Source organism: Talpa occidentalis, unplaced genomic scaffold, assembly GCF_014898055.3.
Source record: "Talpa occidentalis isolate TD23 unplaced genomic scaffold, MPIMG_talOcc4v2.1 talOcc4.8, whole genome shotgun sequence".
Lineage (NCBI taxonomy): Eukaryota > Metazoa > Chordata > Mammalia > Eulipotyphla > Talpidae > Talpa > Talpa occidentalis.
In genome coordinates, this window is record NW_023605194.1 from 107,582,329 (window position 1) to 107,609,800 (window position 27,472).

Sequence of the window (27,472 nt, forward strand, 5' to 3'; positions counted from 1 at the left end):
AGGATGGAAAATACCCACCTCCTGTCCACTCTGGACATTCTGTGCCCCCTAATAGAGGGATTAAAAAGCTGAGAAACACTTGTAAATTTCACAGTCCAGAGACAGGCAAACAAAGTGTCTGAGACACAACCATGGGTCTGTGGAACATTTCCAGCTTTCCTGTATGTGTATTACTAGTTGGGTGATAATTAGGAGCTATCTAGGTATCTTTTTAGGCATCTTTTCATTTGACGGGAAATTTTGTTAATTTTTATGGTTTAAGTTTTATATTATTTCTGACCCTACTTGTTGAGAATATTAATTCTCCTAGTATGTTACTTAATGTTTGCTATTAGGGCGCAATACATAGTTTTAAGGACATTGCTATCTATTAATAGAGTCGCAAGGTCACAATGTTCTGTGCTTCATTCTGATCTAGAGGAAAACATGTGAAACTGGTTAATTCAAGGAAAAATTAATAAAGGTATATATATTTATCTCAAGGAGAAATTTATTTCTTAAACATAAAAATAAAAAGTGACATTCTTTGGTATTACTTTGGGCTCCTCCAGAATCAGCCCTTGAGACAAGAATCAATTCTTGAGACAAAAATTCCACAATGGCTAACTTATTTGGGAGTTGATCCCACAAAATACTGTTAGAAATGGATAAGTGAGACAGAAATAGGGAGGAGGTAAAAAAAAAAAAAGAGTGCATTAACAAGCAGATTACCATATGGACAAGTGGAGCTTAATTCTCCAGGGAATAATGTAGCCAAGTTGCCTCCAGTGCTGAGTCTTTATCTACCAACTCCCCCCTGTTAGTAGTCCAGTGCCACGCCAATGGGGACCTTAGTTCTCTGGCATGTCTGGCTTACTGCACAGGTGGGCAGAGTGGACTGCTGCAGCCAGAGGGAGCCCTAAGGCAAATCAATGAATATGCTGGCAAGTCGAAGTCAAGTCAGCATGCACAGAAATACAGAGACAAGGAAAGCTGGATGGAGCACCAACAGTAACTGCTTTGGTTGGTTTGAAAGAGAAAAGGTCTAGCTATACTAAATTTATATTTACATTACTGCTATGCTTTAGATTTGGATAGCTAATTATATTTAGGCTATCACTAAATGTTTCTTAAATTTGCTGATGTCTCATGCCATCTTCCTCAGCTAAATGAATGAAGAGAAAGTTGGATCCATATAGTGAAGTGTCAGGATGATACATTAACCTCTCTTAAAGGTGACATTGGTGCCCTTTGTCATGGAGAAACTATATTTCAGAGCTAAATCTGTACTGAAACAGACCCTGTAAATGTAGATCATCCTGTAAATGCTGGTTAACAATTAGCTTCATGGCGCTAGTCCATCTCCAGAGTGGAGACTCAGCATCACCTTTTTGAAAAGAAAACGTAGTTTATAGAAAATGATACTTACAAAGTGTATGTGTCAATTCTCTTGGTTATTACCTAATCCCTGTTGAATGTCAGTTGTGAGAGATGGTGAAGTGAAGTCTGACTGAATGGTGTTCTGTGGTATCCTTGAGTCAGGAGTGGCAAGTACCTTAAACTGTGAAGTCAGTGGGTGAAGAGTAGATATAGCCCCAGTCAGGGGAAAAATCAGAACTAGAATAAATAGCTGAAAGTAGAATCACCATTCAAGTAATTAGAATGTAGATAGAAATAATAAAGATGGGGAAAATGAGGGGAACTAATGAAAAACGAATGTTGAAATGGGTCAGGAGAAATCAAAATCTTAATATTCCTAACCTTAAAGTTGTCTCAGGAAAGTGGGTTTACTTTCATGTGAGCCAGACTAGCAGTTACAAATGTTCCCTTTGATTATTTGAATGTGTGCGTGTGGGGGGGCGTGGGGGGTGGCGGCTGAGCACCCACAAACTTCTGCCCTTCCATAGGAAGTTGTTGCACCTCTTCTGTAATCATGGAAGCTCTCAGTCGTCATAAAAATAAAACTGGAGTTCAAATTTCTTCACATTCAGATTAAACTTTTGGGTGGTTTGTACTTGATATTTTTGATAAAGGAAATATTTTCCTTTAACTTTCTTTTGTCTTTGCAGACTATGAAGTGATGTTCGCTAAGAGAGAAGAATGGCAAGGAATAGAAAGAAACGAACTTCTCAAGTACTTCAATGACTGTGGTCATTTCCCAACTCAGGAGCAAATCGACGATATTTTCCATCTGGTCCACAGTGGTGAGGAGTTTTTCATTTCTTCTTTTCCCTTTGTTTTCTTTCCTTCCTCCTCATTTTCCTCCCTTCTCCTTTCCTTCCTTATTTTGCTTTTATTTAACTTGTATAGACATATTTTTCCTCAAAATTTTAAAGTATCTTTTTGTAATACATATTAAAGAAGAGATTTACAGGACAGATTAAAATAAATTCATATGATAATCAATTCGGGGGGATGGAGGAGGTAATTTTACCTTTTCAAAAGCTCTTGATGGTTTTGATATGTTATTTGTAACAGTATATTTTAAACTATCATATTTTAAATAATGATGCGAAAAGACTTTCTCCTGCATAGTTGGATTTGGCACTGAAGGATATAATCAAGTTTAAATGTTTAACCATTGCTAACTATTTAATACGGTAGAATTTTACATTTAGAATATAATTTCTGAAGAGTAAGTAAATGAAAAGGTAGTATTGCAAAGAATACTTAATAATTTAAATGAAACATTCCTTCTTCCTTTGAAGACATGGAGTGGAAATTGTCACCAGTATGTGGGAAATCTCAGAGCATTTTCCATGATTTTTAAGATCCTCCTCAGTGTTTTTATGTCTACACTGATGCTATGACTTGCTCTGTGCTTTACAAGAATGGGTCATGTATCCACAATGTAATTTAGAAGTAGGTAAACAAACCAGCAAGCATTTCAGGATCGCTTTTTAGTAGAAGAAAAGGATTTACATACCAGAGTGACAAGGTTGAAGCTTCATTATAGGTTTGGAGTTCTTTTCCTTCATTAGCTCTTTTTTTTTTTTTTTAAAGATTTATTGATTGATTGATTGATTGATTTTTATTGATTTATACATACATACATACAAGCACTGGGTACAGTCAGAAGCGCGGGAGGGTAGGAGAATTCACCAGAGCAGAGCGGGAAGCAGAGCAGGCAGAAGGACCGAAGTACACTGCTGAGGGGAGCAGCGGGCGGCAGGAGAGGTCTGCGCGCCATGTGGGACCCTCCTCTGGTGGCCGGGGAGCAGCCGGGGATCGAACCGGCGCTGCAGAGGCCACGGGCAGCTTCGCAACCCAGCGCTCAACCGCTGCGCCACCGGGGAGGCCCCTTCATTAGCTCTTAATGTGAATTTACCTAATTCTTTACCTGTGGACTTTGTTTTGACACTGCTGTATTCCTTGTATCTAATGAAGTTTTGTAGACTCTGAATATGTGTTTATTCACAGACTGGCAGGGGCATCCAAATGACTTTGTACCTCAGTGGTCATGACTAGTTTGGGTGTTTAACGTTTGTCCTGATGACAAAAACGTATATTTATTATAGAATTTTGGGGTACATATAAATATATATGATGGCTAAGAAATTGTAATTAATATTTGATGTTTATTTTCTAGTTCTTCTGTGAATATGACATTACTGTTTTGAAATTTGAGAATATTTTCTGGGTGCTTGACAGTGTGCTTTTTTGCTTAATGATATTAAGTTTCTAGGTAATAAACATCATTGGCAATATTATGACTGAGTAATAATTTTTCATATGGATGTTCCGTAATGTATTTACTGTTGTACTTTTAAATTATTTGTTTTTCTTTATAATAAATGCCAAGATAAATGTAAATGTGGCAAAATGGAATCAATCAGGTACTTCAGAAATTTATACTGATTAGTGTTACTTTTTTAAAATATAAGTTTTTTTTTTCAAGTTAACTGTTTCATAGAGATATTTTCCTCTTCTGATTATTTTGGAATATATATGACAAAAGTTTTGATTTAGAGCATGACTCTAGAATTAGCTTGCATGGGTTTAATTCCTGACTCCACCACACACTAGCTATTTGACTTGGGTCAAGTTATTTGTCTCTGCTATCTTATTTTCTCAAACGTAAGAGGAAGAAAATACCACCTAAGTCACTGGACTGTTAGGAGGTTTGCCTGAAATAGCTCATGTAAAATATGTGACCCATTTTAAGTGCTCAGTAAATGTTTGCTATTATTTTTAAATAATTGTTAAGTATGCTGGATAATTATAAGATTGCCAAAATTATTTTTTTATTTTAAAATTGTTTAAATGTTGAACTTAATTTTATAGTGATTCATTTTTATAGATATTTTATACTGAATGTGATCTCTTGCTTTCCACTGTATTATCTCTTTTGATTATCACAATTAGCCATGTGCCAGAGAAGAAGATATGTTCATTTTGCAGATGAGAGAACTGAGTCTTAGAAAGAGCTGATTAGTAGAGCTGGAACTTTATCCCTGGTCTCTTCAAGTGAAGGGTAGTGCTCTTTACATTTTAATATGTGGAGACACTTTAAAAGTCAATATTATGAAAACATAGATAGGTGATTAAAACATCCTTAAAAGTAAGCAGTCTTTCATTAATCTTCACAGCTTAATACATTGTGACATAGATTTTCCCTAAATGATTAAATCTGTTAAAATTCTTTTTAAAACTAGAATTTGAAAAGAAAATCTAGTTTAAAAGCATATTATCTTTATTATAATACCTAAAATTAGGAATCTTTCCTTTAAAGAAAGAAATGAGTCTTATATAATTTTAAATATATGATCAGTTATGTTGTTACATCCATTTAAAATATTTTTTGGCTCATAGAAAACTTTCATTTAAAATGGAAATATTCTAAGACAATGTAAAAAAATAGAAAAATATGAAAAATGAAGTTAATGGTTTTCTACTTGCTTCTGGTATACCACTTCCAGGAAAATATGATTTTATGCATTTTAGGTTGTCAGTCATCTTCATCATACTCACTTCTTTGATTGTGGGTAATAACTCCAGATGTGCAATCTACAGAAGTTTTCATCCAGCAGAATATTTCACCTAATGCATATGTAGTTAATTTAATTAACTTCTTCAGTGTATGATACCAAATAGGCCAAATTCCTAAAAGTGTCTATATGTGTTCTAATATTTTGAGAGGGTTTTTTTTTTTTCATTCTTTATCAAATGGTAATTTTTTTGTTTTTAATTGAGGGCCTGATATTTGTCTGAAAATTCTTCTTTGGGAGAATGAGTTAACTTCAGGCTGCCTATATAGGCTGATCTTAAAAATTGAAGACTATGTAAATGTGAGAACCTTTACTGGATATTTATTTAAACCTCAGTGATGAAACTAGTAGCAATAAAAATAGCATATGTGAAAACAATGGAAATCATACATTGTGGCTATATATTATTTTCTATTCTCACATGTACCTAATTTTTAGAAGTTTAAACTTTGATATTTTTCCATATCATTCCAACACATAAATAGAACTTTTAGTTTATTTCTACAATTAAAATGAATAGAAACTCCACAGCAAAGTCTATATTCACTATGAAGCCATAGACACAAATCTTCACCTCAAAATCATAGAAGGTTCTTGTCTGTTATTTAAGCTGTCATAGCCTATGCATCTGAAGAAACCAGGGCCTGAGATAGGATATGAATTATTTCAGCTTCCCAACTAGTTAATGGCAAACTATAACTGCAGTCTCGGCTTCTAACTCCTTGGGGCACAGCTTTGTCCCCCATAAGGCAGACAACTCTGTACTTTCTGCTGTCAACTTTTTATTTTCTTAGGGGTATGTCTGAAGAGCAAATGTTTTTAATTTTTATAAAGTGTAGCTCACCTATATTTTTCTGTTCTGGAGTAGATATTTAGTGTCATAGCTAAGGAATTTTTGCCTATCACAGGATAACCAAGTTTTCTATGTTCTTTCCTCGAAGTTTTATGTTCAACCTCTTGATTTATGTCTGTGGCCTATGTTTTTTTAATTGATTTTAAATGTTATAGAATAAAGTGTTTCTCTTACAGATAGCATAATTTGACCTTACCTTTCTTATGGTCTGACTAGCTCTTTTATTTTATTGGAGTTGTTACTCCATTTACATTTGATGCAATAATTAGTGTGGTTGGGTTTCTCTCTCCCACTTTGCAATGTTTTCTGTATAACTCATGATTTCTTATGATTTCTCTTTCCTCTTACAGTGCCTTCTTTTATATTTTGTATAAATATTTACACTGATTTTTTTTTTAAAGATTTATTTATTTATTTATACAAGCACTGGATACAGTCAGAAGCACGGGAGGGTGAGAGAATTCACCAGAGCCAGAGCAGGGAGCAGAAAGGCAGACTGACGAAATACACTGCTGAGGGGAGCAGTGGGCCCAGCAGGAGAGGTCTGTTGTGCCATGTGGGACCCTCGCTGGTGGCAGGGGATCAAACCAGTGCTGCAGAGGCTGCGGGCAGCTTCGCAGCCCAGCGTGCAACCGCTGCGCCACCAGGGGAGGCCCTACACTGAATTTTTAAAATTATATTTTAAAAGTATTTTAGTGGCTACTCTAGGTATTATGGTATATTTTCTAAGTTATTACAGTATTATGATCAATATTAAAAGAATTTAAGTTAGATATAACAAATTTACTTCAGTATAGCTCTGGACTTTCTCCATTGTGCTGTTATTGTCATATATAAATTTTATAAACCTTGCAATAGTTTATAATAATGATTTTATTTTATATACCAATATGTTTTTAGAGGAGTCAAAAATGTGTAAAATATATTTTTTATATATGAATATATTTATGATTTCCTGTGTTAATATATCTCTGGATATGTGTTACTACCCTGTGTCTTTTCCTTGAAACAGACCTTTTAGCAGTGCATTATTTAAATATGGAAATGTCATTGTCACCTTCATCTTTTTTGAAGGATAGTTTTACTATGTATAGAGTTCTTGACAGTTTTATCTTTCAGTGGTTTTGAATATGTTCTTACACTGCCTTCTGACCATCACTGTTTCTGATGGGAAATCTCATTAATCTCATTTCCCCTCTTACATCCTGGGTTGTTTTGTTTCTTTTCCTTTCACCATCACTTCTTTGTCTTTGCCCTTTAGCACTTCAGCTGTAATGTGCCTGGGTGTGGATCGTGAATCACATCATGTTCATAAACCTTAGGGTTCATTGAACCTCTTGGATTTGTGGATTAATGTTTTTCATCAAATTTGGCAACAAGTCAGATTTTTTTTGCGCTGTTTTCTATTCTTTCCTTCTAAGACTCTCATTAGACTTTTATTGGTACATATAATATTGTCCTAGAGGTCTCTGAAGCTATGTTCTCTTTCATCAATCATTTTGTTATGTACTTAAAAGTCAAAAATATCTGTTAATCTATCTTCAAATCCACTATTTCCCCTTCTGCCTTCTCAAATCTGTTGCTAAGACTTTGCATATTTTTATCGTGCTATTTTATTTTCAACTTTAGAATACATATACTTACATTTTGAAGTTTCTGTTTCTCTTGATGAACCCCATTTTGAGTTATTGCCATATTTTACTTTAATTCTTTAAATTAACTTATTTTAACTATTTGGACATGTTGAGTTGTCAGAAAAGTCGTGATGCATTTTTGCTTGAAAAACATAGAAAAAATACAACCCAATATTTATAATATCATCTTTGAGATCCTTGTCTCCTAAATTTAGCATATTACTGCATTCCTTCAGTTTTTATTCACTATTTCTTCCCCAAGTATGGGTTATACCTCTTCCTCATTTGGATTTTGTTGTTGTTATTGAATACTAGACATTTTAGACACTATATCATTACAACTATGGATTCTGATCTCCCCCATTCCAAGGGTTTATTTATTAGCTTGTGTGGACTTAATATTTGTAATCTGTTGAGTATCCTCCATTGTATTTGGCTATTCATTGCTGTGCTCATTTATTGTTTTAATACTCACTTGTTAGAGTGGCCACTGACAAGGTTATATGTGTATCTATATGACTTAGATGTCAACTATACTTGGACAGATGTTCATTCAAATACCGTGAACCCTTAAGGTTTGAACTTACCCTCTGCCTATGAACTTACATGTGAAAGACACAATCAGTGCTTACTTTTATGTCTTCCTCATAATTTGCTTCCACTGGCACTTTTGGGACTTTGGGACTTTGTTGCTTATTCCTGTTGTTCTCCAGTTAATTTGGTGTGTATATAGAAGTTGCCAAGTGCTTCTATGGCTTTCTCATTTCTAGAATCTCTAATTAATATTCTGAGTGGTCTGTAGTTGCCCCCACTTGAACTCAGCCTCAGGCTGGAGCTGTAACTCTTCCCCATATATTTCCTATTGTGTGCTGTGTACACTAATGGAAATATACCATTTAGCTTTGTATGATGACTGTTTTTTTTTTTTTTTTGAGAAAAATAATAGTTTTCATTTTAGGCATATTTACATTGGCTAAGATTTTCCTATCTTTGTCATAATCCAGCCTAATAGAGTCTATGACCTAGAGGTCTACTTTATTCCTTGAGAAGGACACAGATGGAGGCAGGTAAATGAGTAGAATTCTTACCACAAAATAAGTTTATTAGAAAGAAGCAATGAAGGTAATTTAGGCATGTGGCCAGTGTTAGGGAATCCTGGCACTTATCCTAATGACTATATGATGAACATATTTCTTCTACTATCATTTCCCTCTCTCCAACATGAAAGGAGTCCTATTAAGTGTATTGCCATGAAGTTCTTTAGCAGGATTTGAGATATTTGTGTTATATAATATGGGCTCTCTTGAGAAGTATTTGATGTCTTTCTCATCTGTTCTGATGGCTCTCCTTTTGAGGTCCCATGAATCTATAAACTCTCCGTGTGTATTACATATATATTTTCAGTGATATCTATAGCTCTTGTGTAGAAGGATGCCTTTTTTCTGGTAATTCAGTAAATATTCTCTAGATATTTAGTCATATAAGAGATAAATAGACATTTTCTCTAATTAATAATTTCAAGATAAAGTCATAAAATATGAAGTGCACTAGAATGTGCTAAGTTTCTCCTTCCTTGGTTAAAGCAATCCAGAATCATTTTTTGATATAATTTGTCATTGCAAATATATTTAATAAACATCTTTTGAGTACCTGCTATGGAATACATTGTTATTTAAAGATCTCAGAATCTCTGTGGCTGGACATGTATATATATATATATATATATATATATATATATATATATAGTGTGTATATATATATAAAACTAGATAGCTACAGTGTAAATGCTTACACATTCACACATGTAGCAAGTGATAAGGTGATATAGATATTAATCACATCTTCAGTTTGGAAATCAGTAGAGGTTATAAAGGGTATTTAAGATTCAAGCCAATCATTGTGGCATAAGTTAATTAGATAGTAAAAGGAAGACAAAGATTTAACGCATAAAAGAGAAATTGTGTGGAAAGTAAATTAGAATTTTCAGGACAGCTGGCTGGGTAATGGAATAGAAACAGTACCACTAAGATGGCTGACTGAATGATGCTAGATTGTTCATTGAGATCTAGTTGACTGTAGTTGCTTTTCTCTAAAGGGTTCTTCTTGTTCTGAGTCCCTTATTTACCTGTCATCTGCCTATTGGAAATGGATGTTTTAAATGCACAGTGCAAATTAGATCTTGTATATAAATCAGTTTTGTGTCAGCAGTAGCTATTTAAATGTTTCCCCACTTGGGCTTGAATACCCCTGAATAAACTGTAGACCAAACCCTAAGGGCACAGAACAACCCTGAAGGGTCTCTCACCACCTTGGACCGTTACCTAATTTAAACACCTGCTCTGACAGTTCTGCCTGTTCTCTCTTCCACTTTTAAACAATTATTATTGATATATTATCATTTAACTCTATTAATGCCATTTTCACCCTAACCATGACTGTAAAAAACCTGTGAAAGACTATACTGTTGAGATGCAGTGGGAATGGTTATGGCCAGCAAGACTTTTCCTTTGTTCTCTCTATAGTCATGTGAGTTGTTACTCCAATTAGTAAGTTACTCTAATTAGCCATTCTGGTTCTTTTTTTAAATTTTGAGTCTTTTATTATTTGGGTTGAAATATTTGTACCATTGTTACATAAGCTGCACAGAGAATCTGATTAAATTTTGTAATATTACTTAACACCAGCCATTCTTCTAAAGCCTGTCTGTTTTCTTTAAGTAGAAAATAACCATCTTTAAGAAACAGCAGGAACAGCAGGGTTTTAAGAGTGGTGTAACTTCAATAAAGGTATAATTACTTTCATAAGTCTGTTAGCGAGTAAGGCTTTTGGCTCCTTTTGTTAGATCACTGTTTATTAAGATTACACATCCAGAATTCCTAACATGCAGAGATCCACTATCAGGTCATCGTTTTATATAATCAAATTACTATAATATCAGGTATAAAAACTTCCTGATGCAAACAACCTTGCTAAGCATCTCTGATAAATGAAAGAAACATTAATATAAAATATCTCATATTCTTATGGAATATAAGATTTTTGATATAGTATCATTATTCCAACACCATAAATAGAGCATTAAAGTGCTTTGTTTTTTCTGGCATTTTACTTGATCCCAAGTCCTGTTAATTCCTGCAGTGAAGTAAAAACTTTGAAAGGGCTTAAAGTACTTTTCAGCCTTTATAGTCAAATAAGTTTTGCAGTCCTGTCTTAGTGTACTTCTTAAGTCACCTTTAAGAATGAGCATTTTTTTTAGCATTTCTGAGTCAAGCTGTTAAAAGAAATTATGCTTTGCTGTGTAAGGCACCCAGGCTCTCTATAAATTATAAGTGGTATGAAAATGAAAGCTTATGATTCAGATTTGTAGAACAAAGCTTTTGTGGGAAACTGCCAGTTTGGCAGCATAGAAGCCTGTTAATGCTACAGGCTTGTTTCATTAAGATTTACCTTTAGATCCATGATAATCCCTTGAGCATTTCATTTGACATTTTTAATTTCCAAAATTCAAAATTCTATGATACTTATTTCCACACTGAAATCAACTAAAACTGTAGTGCATATGATACATAATGTGTATTGATCAGCGCCATGGTAGCCTATAATGCAAGGAGCTGTGCATAGAGTAAGCTTATTTTAAAGCATTTTGATAAAAATATCTCATGTTCTGACCATAAAGATACTGGGTTTCTATTCTTCAGAAGTATTCCTACTAGTGATTCTTTATCTCCTAGTGCTCACCTGTGCATGATGAACAACCAAATGTCCTTTCAGTTGGTGAAGTTCAGTGGTTTGGATAGAGAGAACTTGATTTTCATAAACATCCTTGCATGCTCATGTCCTCTTCAGATAAACACAGGTACACGCTCATCAGTACATCTGCACAACACTTGTGTTATGGTTAGAAACACCCATCAGCACTAATAACTACCTGTAATGAAGATATCAGAACTTTTGCTTTTTCTTTGTGTGTGTGTGTAATTTAGTTTATAGTATGAATCATAGAAGACACAAAATTGAATGCACACCTACAATTTATCACATACATTTTCTAGCATTGGGGTTTACGTTTAGGATTAAACAATTGCTGAAAGTAGCGACTCTTAAACTAAGGTTTCCTAACATACTTAGGTATTTAAATAAGCCGTAAAGTGAGCTCCAAATAATTGATTTTAAGAAAGTTAATATACCCACATTTTAAAAGAAATAAATTTGAATGGATTAGAAGATAATCCTATAGCATCACTCTCATTGACTAGAATTGTAAAGACTGTTGAAGAGAGAAAGGAGGGAGCCATCCCAGGAGAGCTAGGAACCCCCGAGAGGGGAACCTCTCCCTGGACTGCTGTGGCCAGAAAGAGAATGAGAACCCCTGTCTTGCATTAGTGGTTCATATCAGTTATCTCACTTCCGGTAGGTCAGTATTAATCTGCCCTTGAGAAAAATTTCTGCTATCATGGAGAGTGAAGAGCAGTAGTGCTTCTCAGGGATGAGATGACTGTGCGTACAGGTACTACAAACCTCTTGCTTGCATCATACTTTCATGTTTTCTCTAGTACCTGGAGCTAATCATGGTTAGAAGGATTGTTAGTACCAAGTTGTCCGGGATGTTTTTGCTTGCAGTGAAAGATAAAGAGACCTATTACCAAATATATTATATGCTGGCTAATCTGCAGATAATAACTAGCTCCCTAAACAACATTGTGATGCTGTAGTGTTTGTAGTATTTTGGGAACCTTTTTTTTTCTTGCTGTCTACGTGACTGAAAAATTAATAAAATTTGAGAAGAAAAGAATACTCACACTAAAAAAAAAAAGATTTAAGGCTTGTGAAACATGATTTGAAATTATTCTGCAGAAAAGTTTTATCCATTTTGTTTTCATAACAGAGTTTGTTAATTTTTTTTAAAGATTGTTTATTTTTATACAAGAGCTGGTGTACAAGCCACGGGCACGGGAGGGTGAGAGGATTCACCAGAGACAGAGTGGGGAGCAGAACAGGCAGATGGAGCAGCGGGCACAACAGGAGAGGTCTGCCACACCATGTGGGAATCTCCCCCTGCCAGCCGGGAATGGAACCCGCGCTGCAGAGGGTGCGGACAGCTTCACAGCGCTGCGCTCAACCCACTGCACCACCAGGGAGGACCCAGGTTGTTAATTTTTAACTTTGTGCATTATTAAATCTATATAAGTTAAATTTTTTTTTAAAGTAAGTCTTCAGCCACATGGGTACCCTCATTCCATTAACTTTACTGTATTCACAGTATTCATAACTCCTCAGGTCTTTAACTGTTTACCTTTTTGAACTTAGATTCATTCCATGCGACATACATTTTAACTTCCTTATTCTCCTCAGACTTATTTTCCAAAAGGCCAGATCTGATAGACCCAACTGTCTGCTTAGTTGAAGCAGATGAACATGGCATGGCCATAGAACAACAGTCATGCCGATTTATTTCACTTTAAATTTCTGATCATAAATGTCAAGTAAGACTCTCAGAATTGCCAGGCAATTTCATTTAGTTTTTCAAGTTAATTCAATTTACTCCTCTCCCGGATTAATATTTCACACAATATTGGTCATCCTCAATCTAAACATCTCCATCTTCCTCCTCTGTGCTCATGACCTGATCTCTAATGAAACTGATGTAGCAGACTCAACAGAAAAGACTTTTTTCCTACCTCTCAATCATTGACATCTTGAGAACTTTCTTTTGTTCTTTTGCAATGGATGAACTTTTCCTGGTCATATCTTCTTGACCATTCTTTTTGGCCTACTCAGGGAATTTACTTGTGCCTTTATTTTCTTTACTCCTAATCATTCCCTGTCTCTTTTATTTATTTCTTCTCTCCTGGACTGTTTCCTCAGAGCATACAAATACGCTGTGAAATTTTTCATTTTGGAAACACTCTCCCTAGATATTCCACAATCTTTGGTTTTTAACCTTCTTTACTTACCATTCCATTTTTTTATTCCCCTGTATATGCAACTCCTGAAAACTGTTGGGTCTATTTGCATGTTTTCTACCTTACTTCCCATACTTTTTTCCTTTTAAGACATTATGATGGACTCTGGACCTATGAAAAGATTCAATGAAATGTATAACAAATGCTACTCAGAGGTGAGCTAGTGCTACATATATCAGATACATTAAAAAACAAAGAGTGAGGAAAAAGTTTCAGAAGGACACTAAATTTAGTAAAAAAATTTAGACCTGATGTTCTATATTGTTGAAGACTACATACATTTGTAATAAAAGTAGAATGATATGAGTGGTATGGGAAAACAGCAAATTCATAGTAACACTTACCTGTTTTATTTACTTATTCATTTGTTTATTCATTTGTTTATTCACAGAAAGAAACAGCTTTATTCTAAGGAGTCTAGGCATGTCAGGGAACCCCATTCAGTTGCCCAGAAGCTCAGCTAATGCTGGCACAAGCATCTGACATTGCAGAATACTCTCACAAAAATCAAGTGTGAAACTAAAACATCCATCTTAATATCTGAACAGAAATGCTGCTGAGTTTATCCCCAGTGAAACTACTGGAAGTCCCAGGGGGAATAATGAAATTTTTGCATAAAGGAAAAGTGCTCTAGGACTGTTGAATCTGAGCTTCATATGAGGTTATGGGTCTGGTGTGTGAGGAGGAAGGAGAGGAAAGATAAGGAGGATGTTCTCACATTAGGTGATCTCAGTTTGCAGCTGAGAGAAACCATTAGCTATAGGGAGGGAGGGAAGGAATAAGAAGGAAGCAGTTGCAGAGGACATATACTGTCTCTTTTTATTTTCCAAGTAGGTAATGGGAGCAAGGTGTTATCTTTTCTCTTTCCTTTTGAATAAATAATGATCCCAGAACACTTTATCAGATCGTGGTTCTTTACCACTGATTTGCATTGCTGCTTGTAGCATTTATCACATTTCCATCTGACTATGGCTCTGTTTCCTGATTTTCAATTCTATTTCTTTTATCTCTTAGTATATTCCTGCACCAATATCCCAATTGGTAGAACTTTACGAGTCCTTATTTCCGGCATGGAAAGTTCCACCATTCTTTTATTTTGGACCTCCTTGGACACTCACTGCTTTACAAATGTGAGAATTAGTCTTTCTAGTTCCATTACAGAAGCAGTTAATGTTGAGATCATTTGTAGAGAATTGACTTGCTGATATTATTAAATCTTTCTACTTATCAATAGGTTATCTATTAGTATTTTTATATTTACATTTTGTATAAAACATATATGTAAGAATCACAACATCTGCGATTGTACAGATAGAAATGTAATTCCATAACATCTACATTTTATATTTGACTTCTTTTGTTAGACTTACTTATTTTTAATTTTATTTTATGTGTGTGCTTAGAACCTTACCATGAGAGTAGCCTCATAATAGCTTTTGAATGCACAGTACAGTGTCACAGACTGTAAGTGCAGCACTGTGTAGCATGCCTCTAGAACGTGCTCATACTGTTTAAGAGACTTATTTCAAGTATCTTATTTCTCTTGTTGTTCTTGGGTATGCAGGAAATTCAGTTCTCTTGTAATGTTTCTTATGTTGGGTGCTAGGCACACACTTATTTTTAAATTTCTTTTTCATATGTCTGAAATACTTAAAATCTCCAGTTTCTTCCTAACACATGTAGAAAAACTTTTAACATTAACAAGTGATACATTTCCTGTCTTTCCGAGTTCAATTCCTACCCTCTCTCCCTCTTGCTTACTCTACTCCAGTTAAGCTGATGACTTTTCTTTTTTGAATACACTAAATGCTTAGCATTTGCTCTTTTTCTCTCTAGAATCTTCCTACCTTGTGGATCACTTTATAAGAGTTTGACTGACATCTCACTCAAGTCATTTGTTCGGAAAGTTCTTTGTTGAAATTCCTCTCTGAAATATTCCACTCTCCAACTATCTTCTTTCCTTCAGCCTCTTCCAGTTATTTGATGTTTATTTCCCTTCATCCTACTTATCACTACTATAGCAAACGTGTTACTTTGTAGGTGTTAAGGGTGGTCAGGTCTGTCCTCATACCTGTCTCACCTTTGTTTACCAGGCTCCAAAAGGACATCTTGTTCCTCTTGTTTATTTAGTGTGTATTTGTTTTTAAGGTGAAAACAGCTTTAATGTATCCTGAGGCCATATCTCTTCAGGCATATTCAAATCATTTTCTGCAATGATCTGGTGAATTTAGGACACACTTGCATAGCCAGCCAAGTGTGAGTCATCCAACAAAAGGGAAAGTTAGGAGGGGATTAATTCTGATTAGGATTCAAATGCATGAGGTGATAAAGGAGCTGGCCCTGCTGCCTGCAAAGCTACTCTCCTGTGTGGCCAACAATGAGCCGTCAGTGACCAGTTATGTTAATCAGACACCTGCTATAAACAATATGTTCATAGGAAAGTTAATAAACAGTACCAGCTCTGTGTTGGTTATGATTCAGCAGAAATGGACTGTTTAATCAGAGCAAATGTCTAAATATTAAAAGGGGCATTATTCTTATTGTTAAAATAAAAATAAAACAGAATGATAACTACTATACATCTTCTTCGTGGGGCCTAGTTCTGTTAATGCTACATATAATAAATTTTAAAAATGTGTAGCTGCCAGTTTATATCCAAGAAATCATTATTTGTCTCAGTTTTTGAAGACTAATCCATCGAAATTAAAAATGCAGATTTATTTCTGCACTGCATCTAGTGTTTTCTCTAACTCCGGCTGCCATAACAAAATGCATATACTGGGTGGCTTAAATGGCAGACATTTATTGTTCACAGTTCTAGAGGCTGGGAAGCCCTAACACAAAGTAGGTTTAGTTCTCAGTGAGCACCCCCTTCAGTCTAAGGAACAAAACATTTGCTCCAGTCAGGTGGACTGGGGTGGGAGAGCAGGTGGCAGATATGAAGCCCAATAACCAATATAATCTGATAGAATCATTCAGGAACTGTTATATTCATCTCCCAAACTGAAAAGCAGAAGTGCATTAAAATTCAGTGTTTGTCTCGGTTACAACCAGTTAGTCCAGTGAAACATTTTATGTTGTTATTGTTAAAGATATTTATTTATTATATATTTTTATATATATTTTAAAATTTATTTATACAAGCACTGGGTACAGTCAGAAGTGCAGGAGGGTGAGAGAATTCACCAGAGCCAGAGCGGGGATCAGAGCAGGCAGACTGACGAAGTACACTGCTGAGGGGAGCAGCGGGCGGCAGAAGAGGTCTGTGAGCCATGTGGGACCCTTGCCGGTGGCCAGGGATTGAACCGGCACTGCAGAGGCTGCAGGTAGCTTCTCAACCCAGCGCTCAACTGCTGCGCCACCAGGGGAGGCCCACCTTCCTTCATTTTTTATTATTATTCTCCTGCTCTTCTTTTCAATGCATGGATGCTAAGAAAGATCGCAAAGAGGAAAATTGAGATAATATAATATTACTTGTCACTTTTTCCCCTAATCAATAGAATCAAAAGATAGATTGGAATTGATTTTTGTGTAAAGAGGGTATATGCCTGTGAACAGAAAGAAATATTCATGAATAACTTGATGAGACTCTAAATCAGACCTGATTCATATTGACTCAGATGAGAAAAGTCAGCACCCCAGATTGGGTTACTGAGCCTTTTTGCCCTTAACCCTGATGCATCACAGAGCTCAGGGCAGCCTGGGAGTCCCAACTTACCGTGGTCAACAGCAAAGAGTTGCTGTGCCCAGTGGAGCACAAACGTAATCGGGGCACTAGAGAATAGTATTTAAAAAAATTGAGATTTATTTAATTTATTTATGCATACAAGAACTGGGGTGAATGCTAGAGGTATGGGGGTGGGGGAGTGTGGTGAGAGGATTCACCAGAGACAGAGTGGGGAACAGAACAGGTGTATCTACTGAAATACACTGCTGAGGGGAGCAGCGGGTGAGACATGTGAGTCAGTTCCCTGGCCAGGCATGCCGCAGTGGCTGGTGATAGCTTAATAGCATTGACTTTAACCCCTGCACCACCAGGGAGGCCCTAAAGAATAGTATTTTTATGGATATAAAATATGAGAAGTGTCCCTGTTAAGTAGTCAGCAGACATCAGACATTAAGAGAGGAGGCAAGATGGAAGAGTATGAATGTATATATGTACAGGTATGTGATATCTGGACATGTTAATTAACTTGGGAAGATTTGAATGCTTCATTTGAACTAAACTACCTACTGCTCCTAGCAGTACTTTCTTTTCTCCCCACTTTTCTTCCTCAGCACTGCTGACTTTCTTTTGAGAGAGGCAACATTGTGTATTTGATAAGGGTTTGGACTCTGAGTGGGCTGACCATATAATTTATGATCCCAACTGGGACACTTTGAGAATTAAAGAACATACCATTAATAATTGCACTAAGATAAGAGGCAAATGGTGAAACTCCCCAGTAAAGGGGGATGTTTTATCAGCTGTGATCTGGAACCACAGCGTGGGGTTTATTTCTGCATCTGCCATTTGTGAGAGCCTGTGTACCTTGCTCAACCTCCTTTACTCTCATTTTCTTATGTGCAAAAGAAGATAAGGTTCACTTCATAAGGCTTTGTGTGGAATAAACAAGTTACTATGCAGAACACTTTGAGCAGTGCCTGACATATAGATAAGTATTTCAAAATGTTAACTTTTATTGCCATGCAGTTTTGTTTGGTGGGAGTATCTTAACCAAATCTACTACACATTAAAAGGTATCTTACATGACAATGTTTAAAAACCACAGTAGCATATATCAAGTGGCTTATTTTTGAGAGTGCAGTGTTCAAGAGAGTGGCCCGAAATGGTATGATCATTAAACAAAAACAATAATTACTCTTTTGCAGGTAAAATAATTAGATTGTGTTTTCTAATTTTCCAAAATTATAGTCAAATAGTCATCAAACAGTAGTAGAAAACTAATCACAAGTTTGCAAATACTTGCTATTGCAGATAGCATCAAGTTGCTTTTATTTATTAATTTTATGGTATTTAGAAAGGTAATTTTTATCTAGGAAATTCTATCTTGTAAATGGTCTTGTGTGTCGTCTGATAACAAATCATAACACAGATTCTAAGTTTCATCTCTGCTATCTTCTCTCGATCAAATGGTGGGGTTTGTTATCTATTATTTATTGTTGAGTTTTCTTGCACAAGGAAGCTTAATTCAGGGGTTTCATCTCAGTGTTTCCTTTCCTAAATGCAGGAACTCCCCATGAGTCTGTCTTTAATTACTATCTGTACTTTTTTCTCAGTGCTTTCTTTAAGTGACCTCATTGCTGTTCTTAACTTTCATTGTAATTTTTAATGTCTGTGAATTAATTTTCTCTCTCCTGTCTCTCTCTCCCCCAGACTTTTTGAGTAAGCTTTCTTTTCATGTTTCCAATGACCTGTGGGTCTTTTTCATCTCAATATCCACTGGATGCATATAAGTTATGAATGAGCTCCTGGAATTGTCCACTAAATGTTCTCTTACTTGGGAAAAAGACATAAAAATCTATTTCTTTGTTTTAAATTTATTGCCTCCGATCTGGGAAGCTTAAGTTACACCAGAGGCTACATGTCACCAAGACTTAACTAAATATACTAAATAGTGCTATTTTAAGAATGTGATGATGGGTAGGAAATACCTTCAATTCCAGTCTTTCTCATCCACCTAGTTAGTATCAGGCTAGCAGAGTTCTACTCTAATTTTATTAAGGTAAATTATGATTTTTATACTTTTAAACATTAATTCCTTCTTTACTATCTATTCCATGGTAGGAATTTCTTTATGCTCCTGATTTGGAAGTTGACTGTATTAGCAGCTGTAGCCTTATGATGGGTGGAATGTAATTGGGCTCTGTCCTATGACTTGCTTTTGCCTACTCGTTTGGATATTAGAAAATGTGCCACAAGCTGAAATTGACATGTGTCAGTGTGGTTGGGCTGACCTTCTTGTGCTTGTGTCATTGCTCTGAGAATGACATGCCCCAATTAACCCACTGGCCTAAGGAGGGATAAAGTACAAGTCTAAGAGACATGGGCTGACTAAAATACAACCTGCAGCTTATAGCTGTGTAGGTAAGCCTGGCCTGATTCAGCTGACAATCAACTCACTCACATGAGTGTTTACAACTGATAATAATAAAAACAATGAGCTAAATAAATGTTTATCACTCTGTGTTCCCGATATTCTGTGGTATTTCCTTCACAGCTCTAGCCCTGATAAAAGTTTCCAGAAGACTTTTTTAACTTCAAACAAATAAAGTATTTTGGTATGTGATACACATTAAGAGAGGTAAAATAAATTCACATAATTTATAAATTTTGCCATTTTTTATGTTGGAGGAGAAGGGAGAAGTCCTAGTAACTACGTATATAGAATGTCCCTTCACTCAAAAATCTAACTTAGCAGAATCTAACTAAGCAAAAATCTAACTTAGCAAAAATCTAACTAAGCCTTAATGTAATGAAGAATCATTTGGGTAGATCATTTAAATGAATCTCTGGCTCTAAGCAATTAATTCATTACTTTTGGGATACTATCAGGAATAAAGATTTTTATTCCCAAGGGTTGTGATGCAGGTAGTCTAAGAAATAGTGGTTCTATTTGTTTGTATTCTTTCATTCTTCTCTATTTAAGAAGTTGTAAAGAGAAAACATGATATATTTGCATAACATATAAAACAAATACAATGTATAAAATAAATTGATAAGGGATCTATTTTATTCTTTTATATTCTACTGAATCATCACTCACTAGTTGTTGAAGATTGAAGAGCAACATTGTCCTATTATTTTTGGATTCCTGTAGTTTACGTCATAAACTCAGTATGCTTTAATTTTTATGTTAGTATTATTTCTATTTAATACCAGTCAGTTCTCCAGAGACCTCTTTTCAACAACCAATGTTCCCTTTGGCAGTGAAATCCACTTACCTTAACTGGCTGTGATTGTACTTCATCCTACTTCTCAGAGTCATGGTGATAATATTCATTTTACTATCCCAAAAGGCTCTTAGTATTCATCAAATATTTGATTAACATTGTCTAATAAAGCTTATAGAATGCAGAAACATGAAACCTAACTCCACCATGATTTTTACTACTGTGTCTTTCATTAACACTGTGAGTTGCTTTTCTAAAATAATTAAAATCCATAATTGAATACACTAGAATAATTTTGGAAAATTAGTTTAATTATTCCAGTACTTCCATTTGGAAAGCTTGCATTATTTATTACAACTAAATGGATAAATGTGGTCCTTCTATTCTTTTTATTCACACATACTCTAAAGGAGAGGATATCTTTCATGCTTATTTGTATTTTTTTTAAGGAGTGAATAATAGCTCCTAAAGTTTTGTTGATAAGAACATAAAGATAACTTGGGGACTATAAATACTATGAGTGCACTAACTGTAGAAGATACCTTCAGGAATTCACTCATTATAGTGAGAAATTTCCAACTCCTTCTCCTTACCTAAGATACTGTCTACACTTTAAATTATACTATACCCTTTAGAAGAAAATGTAGGTGAGAAATTTAAAATGTTTCAAGACACTCCTTGGAATAAAGAGACTAGATTTACATTCTACACTATCTTTAGACTTGTGGTCCACTGTTAGCAAGAGTGGGTTTGGGATAAATATAGTTCATTAGACTGCATTAGCCTGGTAGTTGAGCATGGCATCTAGAACATGTCTGGTTTTTTATATAACAGAAAAACTGGAAACATTTTATAGATTAGGAAATAAAAACCTTAACAAGGTCTTTTTTAGTTTAGATTAAATCCCTCTTGGTTATATTCACATAGTAATCCAAGCAATCATACAGTAGGGAGCTAAGGATATCTTTATTAAAAACACTCAGTTCTGCTTTATGAGATAAAAGTTATTCAGAATATTGGATGACTGTACTGATTTCAATTTTTGGAAACACATATTTATGAGGAATAGGAAAAGTGTCAGTGAAAATTACACAATTAATATTTTAGAAGGTCTGGGGTTCACCCAGTCAGCAGTAATATGAGGTGATTGGGTTATAAATCAAAAGCATGCTTGGATTTCTTAATTGTAAGCTTTACCTCTGACTTATTAGAATAATTCAGCTAACAACAGAGCCAAATGAAAATACTCAAATTAAAAGAGAAATAAATTAAATCTAATATGAAAGATCAGAGGCTCCCCATTTAAATTTATATTGTGAATTCTCTTACATTAAGCTAAATAATTAACTACAATAAAAATTTAAAAATGCCACCCCCATTTCTATCGCCAAATTTATCATTTGATTTTATTTGGAGATGGAAGTTTTTCCTGGTAGCACTACCAAATGGTGCGGAAATCTTCCAATTTCTAAATAATTTCCCCTCATTCCTCCCATATTTACACATAGAGCTATGAAAGAAAGGAAGGAAGGTCAGCAATGAAATGTCTATGGTGGTCTCCACAGGATGGTGTAATTTCTTTCCTCCTTTTTTTTTAAGATTTATTTTGTTTATTTATGCATAGAAGAACTGCAGTATAGGCCAGAGGTGTGGGGGTAAGAGGATTCACCAGAGTCAGAGCGGGGAGCAGAACAGGTGGATTTACTGAAACACACTTCTAAGGGAAGCAGCAGGACAGATAGCAGAGCTCTGCTGCCCATATGTAGGTTAGCTCCCTGACCAGGGATTGAACTCAGGCTGCAGTGGTGATAGTATGAGAGGCCTGAGACTTAACCCCTGCGGCACCAGGGAGGCCCCAGTATGGTGTAATTTCAGATGATTTGTATATTCTTCTTTACATTATTTTCATGATAATAAAGTAAAAATCAAAATCAACAAGCAACTATAAACCAGAGACACACCACAGGGGGCGGGGAGGAGGGAGTAGGATCAAAACAAGGGGGGTAGAATTGCATGAGGACTATAACCAAGATGAAAATGCATACATTGTGCAAAAATGAAAAATGATGTCAACTGCATTCTAACATTGGTTAAAATCTATAGAGCTACATTAAAAAAAAAATACAAGTTTTGGAAACAAAATTTGAAACGTAAGTTACCTTCAGATCTTTGAGTGTCCCTCAATGTATACGATAACTTATATTGGGAATCTCCAAGAGTATTTGCCAATACAATGCAAACATAGAATTCCCCTATTTTAGTACAGCACATCTTTAATAGATGCTGCCTCAAAAGCTGTGTCAAAGAAAGATTATTTAAAAAGTATTTCTTGGTCATTGGTTTCTAGGCTTCAGGAATTTTCATTTTCCTTCTTATTTACCTTTTGGGTATATATTCAGAAATGTCAATGATGTGTTTATTGTCCCCTCCACCCAGTTACAATGAAAACTTTGTGAAATTGGGTATCTGAGCTGTATGATTGCAGTTTCTAATTTAGAATAGCACCTGACACATAATAGATAATCAATGAATGTTTATTGAATGAATATATATGGATGTTTTTCTGTATTATGCTTACATTCTAGATTTTGTTTTTTGGTTTTAAGGAAGCCCATTAAATATACAGATTCAAGTATTTCTATAGGTCAGAAATATTTTTAATTTAATTCATTTTTGTTCCTTTTTTTCCTGCTAAGTTCTTTAGGAACAAATACATAGATGTCTATTGAATACTGTTTTTCTAACCCTTCAGGTTGCTTAGAAATTTTCTTTCTTTCCTTTTCTACACATGAATTCAGATTTTGGTAATCTCAGTTTTACTATTTATTGCTTTGGATGCATCTTTTAATTCTGCAATTGTATTTCTTTTCCTTTGCTTCATTGTTCTCTCTTTTTTTTTCTCAGCCTGTATCTCTATCATTTTATTTTTCATCTCTGGTTTCAGAAACCAGTTTTCCTTAAATTTCATTGTGAGAATAAACTTAATATGTTTACAAACCTTTTTTTTTAAATACTAAGTTATTTGGTAAAAGTGTACCTCCCTATATTTTAACATGCTTTTATATGTATGTTTTCATTTATGTATTTAAATATTTAAATGATATTTATTGGTCTGGTGATGCAGAGCTAGTAATTGCCGATAAAACTTTTGATGTGTTCTGTTGTCTAAGTAGTGCCTAAAAATCCTTTATCATATTTTGAGATTTTTGAGTGCTGGACATAAATATACATAACCAGTGCTCTAACAGCCCAAGGTGAACTGGGAGTGAGCTAAAATAGTAAAAATTCCTATTATAAGGACTTTCCCCAGGACTTTCTAGGACTTTCCCTAGAGATAATGGGAATATTCTTATAGAGCAGTTTTTCTCTATTAAAGAAACAGGTGTGTTGGGCACTGACTTCCAAGTAATGTGTTTTCTTTGGGCTCTCAGCCTTACCCCTCAACCTTAAGTCATCTGAGTATAAATAGTTTAATCCTTTTCAAATACTAATATGTTCTTTTAAATTCTTGTGGTGTCTTAAGCTTCAGTTCACTATATCTAACATAATATTGTTTTCACTTCTTCCTGCATTAATACTGAAAAAGGGTCTATATTATCTAAAAGATACTCACTTAAGCCTGCAAGTCACTTGACACTTTGCTGGCTTAAGTCATAAATAATCACGCAGACTTCTACAAGGGCAAGATGTAGTGTTCACTCTGCAGATAGTTAAGACTTTTCTCATTTAATCATTCTTTATTGTTATCTCAGATTCTTTACCTTTCAAATAATGAAAGAAAGGTAATTGAAACAAAATTTGTTAACCAGATCGTATTGGGCAAAGAATGTATTAATTGGTTGTACATTGAATCCACTTTCCCCTAGAGGAGGGTATGGGAGGTCAGCTAAGCTTACACTGCTACCTTGGTAAGTTAGAAAAGAGCAAGTGTGTTCTCAAGATGGAGCGAGTTACAGGAAGTTGTTGAGCAAGGAAAGGTCAGAAAGAAGAACCTGCATATCTTAAGGCAATTTTTGAGACTTAAAGAAAAATCCCGGATTTGAATATTGGGATGATAATTATATTTTCAAGTAAATGCAGCTTACTGTCTGTCTTTCCTCTATTTTGGTGAATCTATATTTCTATATATTGCTATGTCTATATTTCTCCTGGATTATGGAAAATAGACATTTCAAATTTATTTTCAATCCATCACCTTAATTAGCATTACATTACTGTAACAAAGTTTGGATTTATAAAATCATTCCTTTAAGAGATTTTATTTCTTGTTTATGGGATATAGAACTGTTATGTAGATGATAAATAGGGATCGTTTCTTAAAAAAAACAAAAACAAAACAAAAACCAAATCTCTGGTAGCAATGTTTACTTTGCTGAGATAAGCTGTTAGACATCTGCCACCAAAGGGTAATCAGCTAGATTTTAAATATTGCTGTGTTTTTCTGGTTTTACAATATGTTTGATTAGCTAAAAAATGTAAGTTCAGTATCTTTCCAAATCAGAGTTTGCATTCAGTATCTTCCCCAAATCAATGTTTACATTCTCCTTTACTAAGGCTTTTTTTTTTTGGTGGGACCCTCGCTGGTGGCCGGGAAATGAACTGGCGCTGCAGAGGCTGCGGGCAGCCTCGCAGCCCAGCGCTCAACCGCTGCTCCAACGGGGAGGCCCACTAAGGCTTTTTTTTCCCCAAATATTTTTATTAAAAATATTATTATACTTGAGAAAATTAAAACCGCTACCAGTTAGCAAACAGTTTGTCCTATTCAGGGAACATCTACTTTTGTTTATTTCTTTACTTACTACCACAGATCCATAATACTCTTGTCTTCTTACATATGAGAAAAATTCTAGAATAATTTATTCCAGTGCAAAACTTCATTTTTGCTCCTTCCATGTATCCCATCCTTTTCCAATCCAGCCAGGCCAAAACAAGCCCCTGACTCTCTGCTCCAGGAATTCTACGTTACATTCCTAGTGTGATATTTATATGGTGCTCTGCTTAAAGAGAGACAGCCTGGAGGGAGGAATGGACTAATGGGCTAGTTCTAACTTTAAAAAATTTTTTAAAAAGATTTATTTATTTATACATACAAGAGCTGGGGTGTAGGCTAGAGGTACAGGGGGGTGAGAGGATTCACCAGAGATAGGATGGGGAGCAGAACAGGTGGATCTACTGAAATACACGCTGAGGGGAGCAGCGGGGAGACAGGAGAGGTCTGCTGCACCATGTGGGTCAGCTTCCTGGCTGGGCATTGAACTCATGCTGCAGTGGCTGCTGATAGCTTCATAGTGCTGAGACTTAAACCCTTGTACCACCAGGGAGGCCCCTTAAGTAAAATCTTTATTGATTTACCTTTGGTTTGAAATCTTACCATTTGAGGCAACAGTGATAGAACCTGAGGGGATTACTTATGCTAAGTGAAATAAGTCAAAAAGCAGAAAGAAAATTATGAGATGATTTTACTCATATGTTGAATAGACAGAAACAAAACAAAGGAATAGACAAAAACCTAACTAAAATGAGCCCTAGAAATATGACTGTAGGATGGAGGGTAGTGAAGAAAGGGAAGAGGGGCCGAATGGCCTAGGGTAAAGGACTATGGGTACTTTGGTGGTGGGTCTGCTGTAATAACATCCATCTGAAGAGGTGTCAGCCTATGCCTCTAAATCATATACAGTATTGTAAACTAACATCATCCCCATAAAAAAATGATACAATTAAAATAGTAAAAATTTCCAATGCAGTTTTTCACATAAACAGAAAATATTCTAAAATTCATATGGAATCACAAAAGACTCTGGAAATCAAAGGCAATCTTGAGAAAGAACAAAACTGAAGGCATCACACATCATGATTTCAAGCTATTACCAAGTTACAGTGGTCAAAATAGTATGATATTGACATAAAACAGACATGTATTAGCGGCATAGAATGGAGAGTCCAGAAATAAATCCATGCATGTATTATCAATACATCTTTGACAAAGATGCCAATAACTCACAATGGAGAAAGGACAGATTCTTCAATGTCATGTTTGAAAACTGGATATTCACCGCTGAAAGAATGAAATTAGATTCATGTCACACAATTTGTACAAAAGTGACTCAAAATGGACTAAAGATTTATATGTGTAATGTGAAGTTATAAAAGCTACTAGAAGAAAACAGGGAAAACCTTTCTTGACATTGGTCTAAGCAATGATTTTTTGAATAAGATAGCAGAGGTAAATATAGACAAAAAGATTGCATCAAACTTAAAATCTTTTTCACAGCAAAGGAAACATTTAACAAAATGAAGGAACAGCATTTGAAATGTGAGAAAATATTTGTAAATATGTATTCATGAAATAATTAATAACCAAAATACTTAAAAACTAACTCAATAGCAAGAAAACAAATAACCTTATTTTAAAATGGACAATGGTACTGAGTAGACAGCTTTCCAAAGAAGACATACAAATGGCCAGAAGTAGGTGCTCAACATCAGTAATCACCAGTAAAATGCAAACATAGTAGATATCACCTGTCATTGTTAGAATAGCTATTATTTAAAAGACAAGAGACCAAAAATGTTGGTGAGGATGTGGAGAGAATGGAACTCTTATATACTATTGATCAGAATGTAACTTGAAACAGTCTTTATGAAATAAATCTTTTAATGTTCCTCAAAAAATAAAAATTGGGCCTCTCCTGGTGGTGCAGGCGGTTAAGCACCACACTGTGAAGCTGTCCGCAGCCCCTGCAGCACCGGTTCAATCCCGGCCGGCCCGTGAAGGTGCCACATGGCGCAGCAGACCTCTCCTATTGAGACTGCTGCTCCCCTCAGCAGTGTATTTCATCAGTCTGCCTGTTCTGTTCCCCACTCTGTCTCTGGTGAATTCTCTCACATCCCCCGCATCTGGCCTGTGCCCCAGTTCTTGTATAAATAAATGAATAAATCTTAAAAAAAAAAATTGAACTCCCATGTGTTCCAACTGTCCCACTTTTGGGCACATCTGAAAGAAATGAAGCCAGTATTCCTATGTTAACTGTAGTATTATTCGTGATATCCAAGATTTGGAAGCAACCTAAATGGCCTTCAGTGGATGCCAAGATAAAGGGTTAATGAAAATGTAATATACACATGCACATGCACACACGTATATAAAGGGAAGATTTTTAG

The 27,472-nt window shown here is 35.3% G+C and overlaps 1 protein-coding gene across 6 annotated transcripts in view; it reads left to right on the forward strand.

Annotated features, from left to right (window-relative positions):
* Window positions 1–27,472, forward strand: part of IQCM (IQ motif containing M) — a 437,801-nt gene that overhangs the window by 171,966 nt on the left and 238,363 nt on the right. For all 6 annotated transcript variants that reach the window (XR_008549806.1, XR_008549805.1, XM_054689961.1 and 3 more), the window contains one exon: window positions 2,049–2,183. Coding sequence is in view for 4 of the 6 variants with exons in the window: in XM_054689961.1 (XP_054545936.1) it covers window positions 2,049–2,183 (135 nt within the window). In the remaining 2 variants the exon portion in view is untranslated. The remainder of the gene's footprint in view (window positions 1–2,048; window positions 2,184–27,472) is intronic.